General features: G+C 43.8%; 2 protein-coding genes across 2 annotated transcripts in view; one reads left to right on the top strand and one right to left on the bottom strand.

Moving 5' to 3' along the window:
- Positions 1 to 2,513, top strand: part of LOC119661596 — a 241,768-nt gene extending 239,255 nt beyond the window's left edge. The window contains exon 6 of the mRNA XM_038070998.1: positions 569 to 2,513. Coding sequence (XP_037926926.1) covers positions 569 to 2,086 — 1,518 coding nt within the window. The 3' untranslated portion in view covers positions 2,087 to 2,513. The remainder of the gene's footprint in view (positions 1 to 568) is intronic.
- A 5,783-nt stretch (positions 2,514 to 8,296) lies between these two features.
- Positions 8,297 to 8,871, bottom strand: LOC119647159 (dedicator of cytokinesis protein 9-like). Its single transcript, XM_038047968.1, has 2 exons — positions 8,581 to 8,871; positions 8,297 to 8,522 (listed from the first exon to the last, which is right to left on the bottom strand). Exons 1-2 carry the CDS (start codon positions 8,775 to 8,777, stop codon positions 8,297 to 8,299), a joined length of 423 nt encoding a protein of 140 aa, XP_037903896.1. The 5' UTR covers positions 8,778 to 8,871.
- Positions 8,872 to 11,642: the final 2,771 nt, after the last annotated feature.

Genomic DNA, 11,642 nt, shown 5'->3' on the forward strand with positions numbered 1-11,642 from the left:
AAAATCCAGAGGAAAGTGACTTTGACCGTGCCACCCAGGCTATTCAACGCGTTTCTACACTGCCTCACCAGCCCGGAGGATGTTGCCGCTGAGTACAAGGAATCAACCGCCACTTGGCTGGCTATGTTACGCTTGGAGCTAGGATCGACAAGCTTCCAGCATCACCAATACTTCCGCCGAAACCGGATTCACGGTTATTTCGAAAAGCCTTCCAACAAAAGAGAGAAGAACCGCTCTCTCTAGCGTTGGAACTCTCGCATAAATTGGAGAAAATGAGCATTATAAGGACCTTCGACACCATTGACTAGGAGTATACAAACATACGTTAGTCAACCGTCATAACCGAAATGCCCATTAAGAATGATTTTTTCGGCCAGATTTCACCTTCACTAGTGTAGTGAGTTAAAATTAACACTTCACCAACTGATGATGATGATTTCGTAAATTTGAACCTTTTCCCTCCGAGGGTTTTCAAATTTTGATCACTTTTACATGTCACACGCTGTCTATTATACAATATCACTGCACAATCTATATTACTATCATTAACTGCATAATATCTTTTCAGCAAGTTCCATCCGATTCACGTCGCAGCAGTGGCATGACATGTTGTAGTACAGAAAGCTCCTATTTGGAACGCCGATGCTCCGCCTTCACACTGGGTTTGAGTTCATTTCAAAAGAAAATGCCTCCTGATTTCTCATCTTCACGTCGTTCGAGTACGGATCTATGGGATTACTACTATCCTGACATTCAAATCATCAATCCAACGCCAAAAGTATCGCCATGTCCTAGTGAGCGTGATCTTCGTGAAAGAACTAAATTGGAAACGATTACGACACCAGCTAGTGTAGGATTAGTTTCAAAAGTTGATAGTTGCGGTACTAGTTCTAGTTATTATAATCAATATAGTAGGAAGATTTTACGGAAAGGATCTTACAACAACTCTGATAGTATAGAGGAGGAGGATCCAGCGATGTGCATGGACACGAATGATTATAAGAAAACGTCGAGACAAAGGTACGACGACACTAACGAGCTGAAACTAATTGTTAGACATGAAACGGCGGACCCAACTAATAACAATCATATTTACCATAGTAACAATAATAGCAGCAGTTTTCATAGTGTACAGTATCCAAATGAGGACAGTAGTAGGCGAGCTCCACTGGCATCGCTAAGTTCCTTCAAGATCTCCTCTGTGGACTATCAGGACTCGGATTTGAAGAGTCTCGGATCGGACTCGGTTTTTGTTGAAAGCTACGCTGACACGGACGACGACATGGAGCAGTTTAGCACGGACAGCGACGAGGTTAGTCTTAGTCTAGGAACGGATCATCAAAAGGTCGACCAGCAGCCGCAGAAACAGCCTGCACTGGACCTACCATCCTATTCGCACAAATTGACGGACATTAGTCACACGATCACTATCGATAGCAATAAGAAATTACTAAGCACAAACAAACGAACTAGGCCAACGCTAGAAAGGCATCGGACGATCTCCTCTACGTCCAACGATCGGATCATGCTCATATCACAACAATCACAAGAACTTCCAATGCACGAATTGAATCCCGACGGTATCGTAACGAGGGGATCATCCTTCGATCGCTCTGATGACGGAGCACAGGGTTATAGTATTCCCACGAGTAGTAGATCGTCCGGGGGTGGTACGGGTGGAAGCTGCACCACCGGAACAACCCAGAAAACCGATTTACAGAAGCCAACAACTAGCTTTAGTTATGATAATAATAATGATAGCGTTAGCTGTAGCAGTAGTAGTGTGAACAACATTAATCGATTTCATAAACCTGAAACTGCTGACGGACACAATGGTGAACAACATTACAAATCAAAATCTAGTTATAGCTCTAATAATAGTCGTAAATGCGAAAATGTCGAAGTTAATGTTATTATTGAAAATAGACCAACGCAAACAGCAACAACAATTAGTCCTTCTGTGATTCTGGAATTACCTGTGATAGCACTACCATCACAGGCCAATAACGACGATGAAGATGACCCACCAAGAGATCCTAGTCTACCTGGGACATCTAGAAAATGGTCCAAAGAGACATTGTTCTAGCTTTAACTATCAATTATGATTTACAATTATTATTATTATTATGACTAACAGTTAGGCGAAAAAAAGAACAAGAAATAAAACCAAAATTCAAACATGTGAACTTATAATGGACGATCCAAATGAAGAAAAAACATATATAGATGTATATGAAAGAATTATTTTAGTAAGTTTATAAGAAATTATTATAGCAGAGGTGAACCTATTGAAATACCTTATGGGCAACATATATGGAAATCAACAAATCAACAAACAAGCATATTTAAGAGAAACCAACCGTACGCAAAATTAATTGTAAAATGTTAAAAATGTGCATGTTAAATATAGTAAGGACAGGAAATACAAAGTAACATTGTTGGCTTGTTTAAAAAAAAATGAGAACAATCGAAATAAAATCAAACGTATCGAAAAGTTGGCAATACATAATGAACAATTGATTTTTTTATTGCTTTGGTATATCCACGCGAGAATGGACGAGAGAACAGAGAACAGAAGACAGGGGACAGGGAACAGAGGACCGAGGACAGAAGACAGAGGACAGAGGACCGAGGACAGAAGACAGAGGACAGAGGACAGAGGACAGAGGACAGAGGACAGAGGACAGAGGACAGAGGACAGAGGACAGAGGACAGAGAACAAAGGACACAGGACACAGGGCACAGGACACCGGACACAGGGCAGAGGACCGAGGACCGAGGACCGAGGACCGAGGACAGAGGACAGAGGACAGAGGACAGAGGACAGAGGACAGAGGACAGAGGACAGAGGACAGAGGACAAAGGACAGAGGACAGAGGACAGAAGATAGAGACAGAAGGCAGGGAACAGGGGGACAGAAGACAGAGGATAGAGGACAGAGAACAGAAGATAGAGAACAGAAGACAGAGGACAGGAGCAGAGGACAGAGGCCAGAAGACAGAGGGGAGAGAAGAGTAAATATCATACTCAGTCATTAGGCATTGAACGGAATTCAATTGGTATTCGGTTAAAACACCATCATTACGAGAGCCTTCTAGAATAGAACTTTTCAGGATCCCGTTTCGATCTCTTGTTTTCATGATGAATCCAATCGCCGAATTTCGCCAACAATTCATTTACCTATCTTCTTTAACTTTCACGTACTCATTAGATAACAAGGTCCTCAGCTGCCACTTGATATTAGCTTCATTGATAGGGCCTGCTTCCTGCTCAGCTCATCATCATTTTGTAGATTTGGTTTTTCAAGTTTTATGGAAAACAAAATTTTATTAAAATTGGTTTACTATCAATGTCAATATCAATGCCTATCTGCAAGTCTGCTCTTTTTTGGGGAGGTGAAGATCTCAAAAGGACACTGGTAAATATGTTCTATCGTGCGGAATTTGTACCCACTTAAACCATCCCTCTTTTTCTCCTGTCCTCATCCCAAAGGAACCATTCACCGCCAAAGTATAACGCCACAACGGGTTGACCATAGCTTAGCAACCTCTGCCTTCGCCCAATGATCATGTCTTTCCCCTCTTTTAGCCTACACTTATTCCGCACTACCACGGGGTTAGCTGCAGCCCAGTTCCCCTGATACATAAGCATTTTCTCAATTAGGGTTTCCGGTGCTACTGTCCTTACAATATCTCTTCCAGAAACTTTTTTTCCTCTCTGAATATAATACATAGCCCGGGTCCTCCAGAATAGCATTACAATTGGCATAGTTAAATTAAATTAAAGTTAATCAGCAACGACAAGTGTTTTTGGTATCTACCATTCCTGTGAGAAATCGCGGGAGCGTATAGTTTATCTTTGCTTCCAGACCTTAATATTGGAAATCAATCTGTGGACTCATCTATCTTTTCTCCCGTTTTAATTGTTCTAGGCACTTACTCAAAGATTCTTCCCTTTCGTCATATTACATTTCCTGATCAGAAGAAATACCCCACACATCATAGGTACGTGCCATTTTAAGACGCAAAATTGCTGATTAACATCGTTCTGGATACCCAGTGTAAGGTGATTCTAAGGTCGCATCATCATCCTCATCAACGGCACAACAACCGGTATCCGGTCCACGCCTGCCTAAGTAAAGAGCTCCACACATCCCGGTTTTCCGCTGAGGTCCACCAATTCTATATCCCTGAAAACTGTCCTGTCCTACACCATCGCTCCTTCTGAGGCAGGGTCTGGCTCGTTTCCTTTTTCTAACATAGATATCACCCTTATAGACTTTCCGAGCTGGATCATCCTCATCCATACGGATTAAGTGACTCGCCACCGCAACCTGCTGGAGCGGATTTTATCCACAACCAGACAGTTGTGGTATTGATCTTAGCTTTCATCATTATGTAGGCTAAGGAATCGTCCATCCTCATGTAGGGAGCCAAAAATTCTTCGGAGGGTTCTTCTCTCGTTCCAGGCCTCCGAGGAATACATAGATCATAGTCTTGTACAGGAAGAGCTTTGAGCCTATGGTGGAACAATTCAAGCGAAACAGCTGAAATAGACTCTTTTATCAGTCAACGGCCATACGCCGATTTCATCGTCATAGCTCTAATCGGTTATGATTTTCGACCCTAGATAGGAGAAATTGTCAGCGGTCAAGTTGTAGTCTTCTACTTCATTGTTTTCGTTTGACCAGTGCGATTCGATGTTGTTCGTTCCTTCGTTTTTGGCGCTGACTTTGCTACCATGTACTTCGTCTTGCCTTCACTAATGTGCAGTCCACGATCACGCCCCGTTTGCTCGATCTGGATCAAGGCAGTTTGTACGTCTCAGGTTGTTCTTCCTATATTCCCATATCGCCAGCGTAGGCCAGTAGTTGAGTGGAATTGAAGAGGATGGAGCCTCCTGCATTGTCATCTGCATCGCGAATGGCTTCATCCAGGGCCAGGTTGTAGAGGACGCATGATGGGCCATCCCCTTGTCGTAGACCGTTGTTGATATTGAATGGACCTCGAGAGCGATCCTGCTGCTTTTATCTGGTCTCGCACATTGGTTAAGGTCAGCCTCATGGCCGGCAGTTTTACCCTGGATATGCTATCATAGGCGGCTTTAAATTCGATGAAAAGATGGTGTAACTCAGGGTCACATTCCTACAGTTTTTCCATCGCTTGCCGCGGAGAGAAAATCTGATCTGTTACTGATTTGCCTGAAGTGAAGCCTCTTTGGTATGGGCCAATGATGTTCTGGGCATATGGAACTATCCGACCTAGCAAAATTGCGGAGAATATTTTGTAGATGGTACTCAGCAACGGGATACCTCTATAATTGCTCCACTGCGTAATATCCCCCTTTTTATGTATAGGACACAAATCCGTTGTGATGCATTGATTCGCTGTACCACACCCTGAGCATTAGTTAGTGAACCGCTTGGTGTAGTTGGTCTCCTCCATTTTAAACCAATTCGGCTATAATTCCATCGGCGTCTGGAGAGTTATGGTTTTTAAGCCCGTGGATTGCACGGACCATTTCTTCTATGCTTGGTGGTGGCAGTATTTGTCCGTCGTCTATATTTTGGTTGTTGAGCAGTTCATCAAAATACTCAACTCATCGCTCCAATATGCCCATTCTGTCGGAAATCAAATTTCCCTCTTTCTTTCGGCAAGATGAGTATCGAGGTGTATAAGGCTTCATCCTGCTGACTTGTTGGTAAAACTTCCGCGTCTGGTGCGGTTGCTCCCTGTACTTTTCGAGTTCACAGACTTGTTGGTTCTCCCAGGCTTCCTTCTTCCGTCTGTAAAGTCGCTTCTCCGCTAGACGGAAGTCACGAAAGGAGCCGGTGTCATTGGTTTAAAAAAATGTACTTGGATCAAATGGGTAGGTACACTAGCATATTCCAGGCGCCATACAGACAGATTTGCCTCCTTTAATCTCCAAAGGAACTACAAGGGGCAGAACATTGCGATTCTTACTGACAGCCAAGTACCGATCGAGGCATTTAGGTCCAACCAGGTGAACTCTAAACTGGTGCGGGAACGCCTTGAGAGACTGAATAAACTCGGCTCGTCCAACAAAATCTGGATACTCTGGGTTCCACGCCATGCTGGGTTGAAAAGCAATGAGACAGCGGGCGAACTTGCCAAGAAGGCAGCAGGGACGCCTTTACACGGCCAGAACCCTTCTGTGCAATCGGAAACGGTTTAATGGCTATGACATTAAGAAATGAAGAGGAACGGTTGAGGGTCTACCTGGAATGGAGCAGTCCAGGGTGCTTATTGGGGGACACAAAGCCAAGCGCAGAAAGGATTGCTTAAACCTCACCAAAAAGACTACCGAATCATAATGGGAACTGTCACTGGTCACTGTCGGCTAAACTACCACCTAGGAAAGCTAGGGTTATCTACGGACACTGCCTGCAGATTTTGTGCGGAGTGTGATGAAACCTCTATACACGTTCTGGGACAGTGTCCGGCAAAGTGCAAAGTTGAAGGATCTGGAAATAGGGAATACTCTCAACTTCCTGACGGTTATAGGCTTCCTTGAGATACTATTATTAATGGGGACACTATTACCAGCAAAAGGGGCACAATAGCTCTTTAAGGTCGCGGTTCGACTTTCCTTTAACAGAATAATAATAATACCCGGAGTGCACTTAGCCGATACGCCATTCCCAATTTTTGGCAGTTTACTTTGTTATCCAGAACAGTTCCAAACTGGAGCTGCGTAGAGTAATACGGAACTGACTACCCTAGAAAGCAGAACACGTCGACTTTGCCTTGGCCCACCAATGTTCGGTAGTATCCTCGAGATTGTTTCAGCGATGGAAGACGCTTTATATGCAGCGCACTCAATGTCGTTTTTGAGGTTGAGTCTTCTGTCAGTAGTTACTTCCAAGTATTTGAGGGATGGTTGGGAGTAAATTGTTTGTTCGCCAACTTTGATTTTCACAGTTTTGTTCTTTCTTCTCTTGCTGATGAGAACTACTTCTGTTTTATGTTCAGCAAGTCAAAGGTCGGAGTTGCTCAACCAGAAATTGATCTCCCATATCGCTTCATTTGCGTAGATCTCGATCTCTTCTTGACAGTTGACAACCACTGTTATTCAGATATCATCGACGAAGCCAATAGTTGTCACGTTGCCCGGAAGGCATAACGTCAACACTCCACCATACATAACTAGCCACAGCAAGGGACCTAGGGCAGAACCCTATGGCACCCCGCATCCCGTTGTCGGGAATATTTTTAACCCATCGTCCGAGTCGCAGTAAAGTCTTCTCCCAAGGGGAAACTCAATAATGTCTGTCTGTCTGTCCGTCACACGCATTTTTCTCGGCAACGGTTAAAGAGATTGACACCAAATTTGGTGGATGCATACAGTGAGCTACATCCTTTTACGTCGAATTTAGTGTGGGGGGGAGGTCCCCCATAGAAGTAAAAGGGGGTGTACATAGGTCTCAGTTAGTATTTTCCAAAGCCGGTCTTAGTTTTGGCATTTGTTGGAAAAATGCGGGGTGCGGTGGGTCGAAAATGATCATCTCTTTAACGGACCCATTCTCAGAAACTACTCAACTGAAAAATCTGAAAAAAATCAAGACGCTACCACTATATGTCACCTAGGCTCCGGAATAGCCTCCATACCGCAAATTCAAGACTTTGAATGTCAATATTACTTGAAAATGAATATTTTCACATAATATATGCATATATAACGTGCTACGTACTAATGGGACAAATGCACATTCAAATATATTTGTAAAAGGAATACACACTTGACTTGTTTCTTTTCTTTCTGTGCACCTCCCGTTCTGTAGACGTAGGAGACCCAACTGTTGACTACCTTTTTTGACAAGAATCCCCTTCAACTTCGAGCGGAGGCATCTGCATGATGATCGTTTAGCCGACTTCGAGCTTTCTGAACCTTTCGTACTCTTAAGGTTTTGTCACGCAGGGAGAGCAAAACTATTTGAGCCACTCGTTTGTGCTTGCGTCGGAAAAGTTTAGCCACAATATTTTACAGAAGCGAAGCTTGACGCTTTACGAGGATACAGTTCTGCAGCTAAGAGGACTTCTTTCCTAAGCTGTTCACACCGCTCCCAATGGCAATAGGATAAATTGGTGTCATCATACAAGACCCATTCATCGTCATCGATAGCCTTGGTTGCAAATGAGGACTCAAACGTTGCCGGCCGAACCCTTTTTGCCACCCTTTGGATTGAGGTTTCGCCTCAACCTTGCCACAACCCCGAAAATTTGCAGAAAAAGTCCCTAAATTACGATTCTATCTACTTATTCTTTTAGAATTTCATCTAAGCGCTACTTCCGTTATGTGGCGTTCCACTAAATAAAGCCATACTATTGCGCTGAGTGGCCATACCATCTTCGATAGGCGTGAAGGGTTCATCGAGCAGATCACTTAGTGCTGAGCACAGTTTCTTGTAGTTTTCTTTCAATGCTGAATGGTATTCCTTCTGATCGGATGATATCATGCGGGCGTTCAATTGTAGAGCCGTGTTACAAACACCTATGAAATCTCTGCAAGGAATTATTCAATTGAAGCTAAATCCACTGCTAAACTTTTTGGTGTAATTACCTGAACATATCCTTCAGATCCTCGACTCGGTCGATCTCATATTTGCCAACCACTTTTGGATCCAGAAACGCTGTGGCGTAAGCCAGGGGTCCAACGTTAACTGTCGCTGCAACGCTACCTTGGAGCCGTAGTTGCAGCTTCTTAACATCAGCCGGTGGTAAAATGACTTCCTCCAATTTGGAAACTTTGGTTTGCATTTCATCGATCGCAACTTCAATTGGGCTAAGTTCGATGATTTGATGACCTTTAACTGGGATACGTTTCAGGACGTAGGGGAATGAGTATTGTGCTGTTTTGGGAGGAAAATGAAATTAGTTGAAGATTTATAAACGTTTTCAATAACTTGTAAATATGGGGCAAGGGAGAGGCTCAGACCGCAGTGACACATTGTTCTCCAAATAGAGATTAATTTGTTAAGTAGTAATGGATAGATATGTATGGAGACTGGAATAGTTTTTTTATTTCGCCAAAAGTGGATTAATCATTATAGTAATTAACTGTCGTCTTCATCACTCCTAACTGACATTGTGTGACTTTTTTCGGACACCAATAATGAAACAAATAATCGAGGGGAAAGAGTGAATTAGGGTCTAATAAACCTGCCCCCGATGCCCAGGAAAGTATGTGACGGAACCGGCGGCCGTTAAACACTTATCGGAAAGGGGGATCTGGTTCAATTGTAGATCTGTATTTTGTCAGCCCTGCCCTGTGAGTTGGCAAGGACTGCACGTATAGCGACCCCCAGGCAATCACCTTTGAAATAAAGACGGAGCCACAGGGCAACAGACCGCACCCCGGAAGCCGAAACCTCAAAGAACACCAGGATGGTCTGCAAAAGCGATGGATGAAAAATATCCATGGAGGTGTGATTAGACCTGCCTAGAAAAGCAGGCACCTCCACGGATAGAGCTCTCCATGCTTCGTAAAGCATCTCTAAAGCAGGTGACACGTCGATGCCTAGGAAATGCTCATTCTCCACTAAGTGAACTAATCATTGGTGGAATAGTGAACTTGCCACCCTTTGATCGATTTGCCACTAGGCCCGACGAACGGGTCAGAGGGCAATAGGAAGGATCTATCAAGTGCAAAAGGAGCATGCCTCTAGAGACACCTCAAGCTCGCCATACAGCGGAGTAAGAGGGAATGTTTTAAGGAGCTCTGTTCGGAAGCGGACATAAATTCGTGGGGTAGCGCCTATAAAATCTTGACAGGACGATTTAGAGGCCATTCATTTCCGCAAATCATGTGTCCTATGGTCTTGTTAAAAATAATCCAGTGGTTATTTCCCCAGTAATGGAAGGGAATTGACACCTTCGAGCGCCTCCTGAATGTGGCACTGATTCCACCAGTCACCAGGGACGAGCTGCTGGAGATCTGCAGTTGAATAGGCGACAGCAAAGCCCCCTGTCTGGACTGCATACCAAATAAGGCCCTCAAGCCTCAAATGTAGACCGGATATGTTTGAAGCGTGCAGTTCTCTCTAAGTTCTCGAAGCGAACATACACCATGAGCTGAAGCTTATTGAGGACTACCAAGCAACTTCACAAGGAAGTATCTCTTCTGGACAGTGGTGCCAATACACGCCCAACAAGGTAATTTTATAAAAAAGAATATTTAAAGTAAAAAGATTTTTTTACATTTCAGAGCTACTGCCTGCAACAGCAAGTACGGGCTTGAGGACAGGATGTCCGCCAAGAGATGCAAAATGATAGTCCCGGAGGAGTTATCATCTGAAGAGGAAGGAAACTCTTCAGGACTCCAAGAAGTAAATGCGACCCTACTCGAAAAGATCGAGGAGTTAAAGCGGGAAAAGACCGCCATGACCCAACAACTGGACTGCCAGCAGAGCAAAATAAAGCAGCTGGAGGAGCGGTTGGCATCTCTCGAAGGGAGAATTCCGATTGCAACGTCGGAGCAGCAGCAACGGCAACGTCAACAACAACATCAACGGGAACGGGAACTACAACATCAACAGGAGCAACAACAACGACAACGAAATCAACAAAAGGAACAACAGCAGGAGCAACAACACGACCAGCATCACCAAGATGGAGGCTTTCCCCCCAACCCCGGCTTTCCCGGAGGCGATTTGCATACAGACAATTTGTCCAAAGTAATAGCTTTGCCAAAAGACGCTTTGCCAGGGGACTATTTTTTCCAAGCCCAGGGCAAGGAGCTGCTGAGAGTAGGGACCAGCCCCAGCTCGTCCGTTAAGGACTGCGTCCAAATTTCATTGGTCCCTAATTGAATGAGTGGAGAATCTGAGTCTAGACTGAGCTCAGGGTTTATGATCGAAATTAAATTTTGATTTTTGTTTTATTTTTTTAGTTTTATCAAAAAAGAATCAGGTTGTGGATAAAATCCGGCTCAGTAGGTTACGGTGGGCGGGTCACTTAATCCGTATGGATGAGGATGATCCAGCCCGGAAAGTCTATAAGGGCAATATCTATGGTAGAAAAAGAAGACGAGGCAGACCCTGCCTAACACGGCGTAGGTCAGGACGCCAGACAGCTTTTAGGGATATCGAATTGGTGGACCTCGACGCAAAACCGGGATGTCTGGAGTTCCTTATTAAGGCAGGCCTAGACCCAGTACCGGTTGTTACGCCGTTGATGATGAATAACAGTGTGGTTCCCGCTAGCATGGGACCTAGTTCGCCTTTGGTAGCGTACACCCCAATGCAATTGCAACCAATATCCACACTGAGAAATAAAGTAAGTTAAGTGATTCTCTTCGCACTGTGTGTGGCGTTTAGTGAAAGGTATATAAGATTTAATATACACATACTCCCTTACTCTGGTAAACAGATATTTTGATTCGCCTTCTACCATCGGTTTACAACTGGTATAAAATCTTAACTTGCTTCCTGCTTCGGTTAACAATTCTTTTGCTCACATTAGAATCTATCTGTTGACGTATTACCTAACCAGCTAGGCACATCTGGCGACATTACAGAACAATAGATTATGTAATTAAAAATTGTATAAAAAACCATTAGTTACCCCAACAACATCAATGGTGAAGAAATGAAAATGAGAATAAATTTGATTAGCTTATCTGGC

The sequence above is a fragment of the Hermetia illucens genome, chromosome 1 (assembly GCF_905115235.1).
Source record: "Hermetia illucens chromosome 1, iHerIll2.2.curated.20191125, whole genome shotgun sequence".
NCBI lineage: Eukaryota > Metazoa > Arthropoda > Insecta > Diptera > Stratiomyidae > Hermetia > Hermetia illucens.